This window comes from Haliaeetus leucocephalus, unplaced genomic scaffold (genome assembly GCF_000737465.1).
Source record: "Haliaeetus leucocephalus isolate CR32 unplaced genomic scaffold, Haliaeetus_leucocephalus-4.0 Scaffold646, whole genome shotgun sequence".
NCBI classification, from domain to species: domain Eukaryota; kingdom Metazoa; phylum Chordata; class Aves; order Accipitriformes; family Accipitridae; genus Haliaeetus; species Haliaeetus leucocephalus.
Genome location: NW_010973082.1, coordinates 6570475 through 6571071, shown reverse-complemented (window position 1 = coordinate 6571071; position 597 = coordinate 6570475). Strand labels below are relative to the sequence as shown.

Sequence of the window (597 nt, the reverse complement as noted above, 5' to 3'; positions counted from 1 at the left end):
AGCCGGGTGCTGGCCTTCTGGCACGTGGTGTGTGAGACCTTCCGGAAGATCGTGGACAGCAAATATTTTGGCCGTGGGATCATGGTGGCCATTCTCATCAACACACTCAGCATGGGGATTGAGTACCACGAGCAGGTGAGTGCTGGCCCAGCGGCTCCTGGCGCAGTGGGGATGCGGGCAGTGCTACAGGTCCGAATCCGGCCGCCGGCAGGATGGTTTGGGGCAAGAGGCATTGGCGTGCTGTAGGAAGGGTCCCAGGACAGAGCAGGGCTGATTTTTCTCCTCTGAGCCTGCTTCCAGCTTGCAGGCAACGATCACTCTGGCTGGTACCGGGCTGTGTGAGCTCCCACATCCCAGTCCTGCCAGGGGTGCTCAGCACCATGCCGGGACCGCCGTCACATGAGCAGCACCACGCGTTGCTGGTTTCTGCAGCGTGGGGTCCAAAGAGAAGGGAGCAGCCGTTTGCCACTGGGTTTGTGCCAGCCTGGCAGTGCTAGCAACGCTGCTGGCGGCTGCGGGCTCTGGGTCGGTGCAGCTGCAGGCAAGGAAGTCTATTGAATTTGCAGTCCCTGGAGAGGAGGGAACAAATGCCTTTGC

At 61.0% G+C, this 597-nt stretch overlaps 1 protein-coding gene across 1 annotated transcript in view; it reads left to right on the top strand.

The window, feature by feature from the left end:
* Nucleotides 1-2: 2 nt before the first annotated feature.
* The window catches only part of LOC104838809 (voltage-dependent T-type calcium channel subunit alpha-1G-like), a gene marked incomplete at its 5' end in the record, with an annotated part of 81100 nt that continues 80505 nt past the window's right edge, over nucleotides 3-597 (top strand). The window contains one exon of the mRNA XM_010578753.1: nucleotides 3-135. Coding sequence (XP_010577055.1) covers nucleotides 3-135 — 133 coding nt within the window. The remainder of the gene's footprint in view (nucleotides 136-597) is intronic.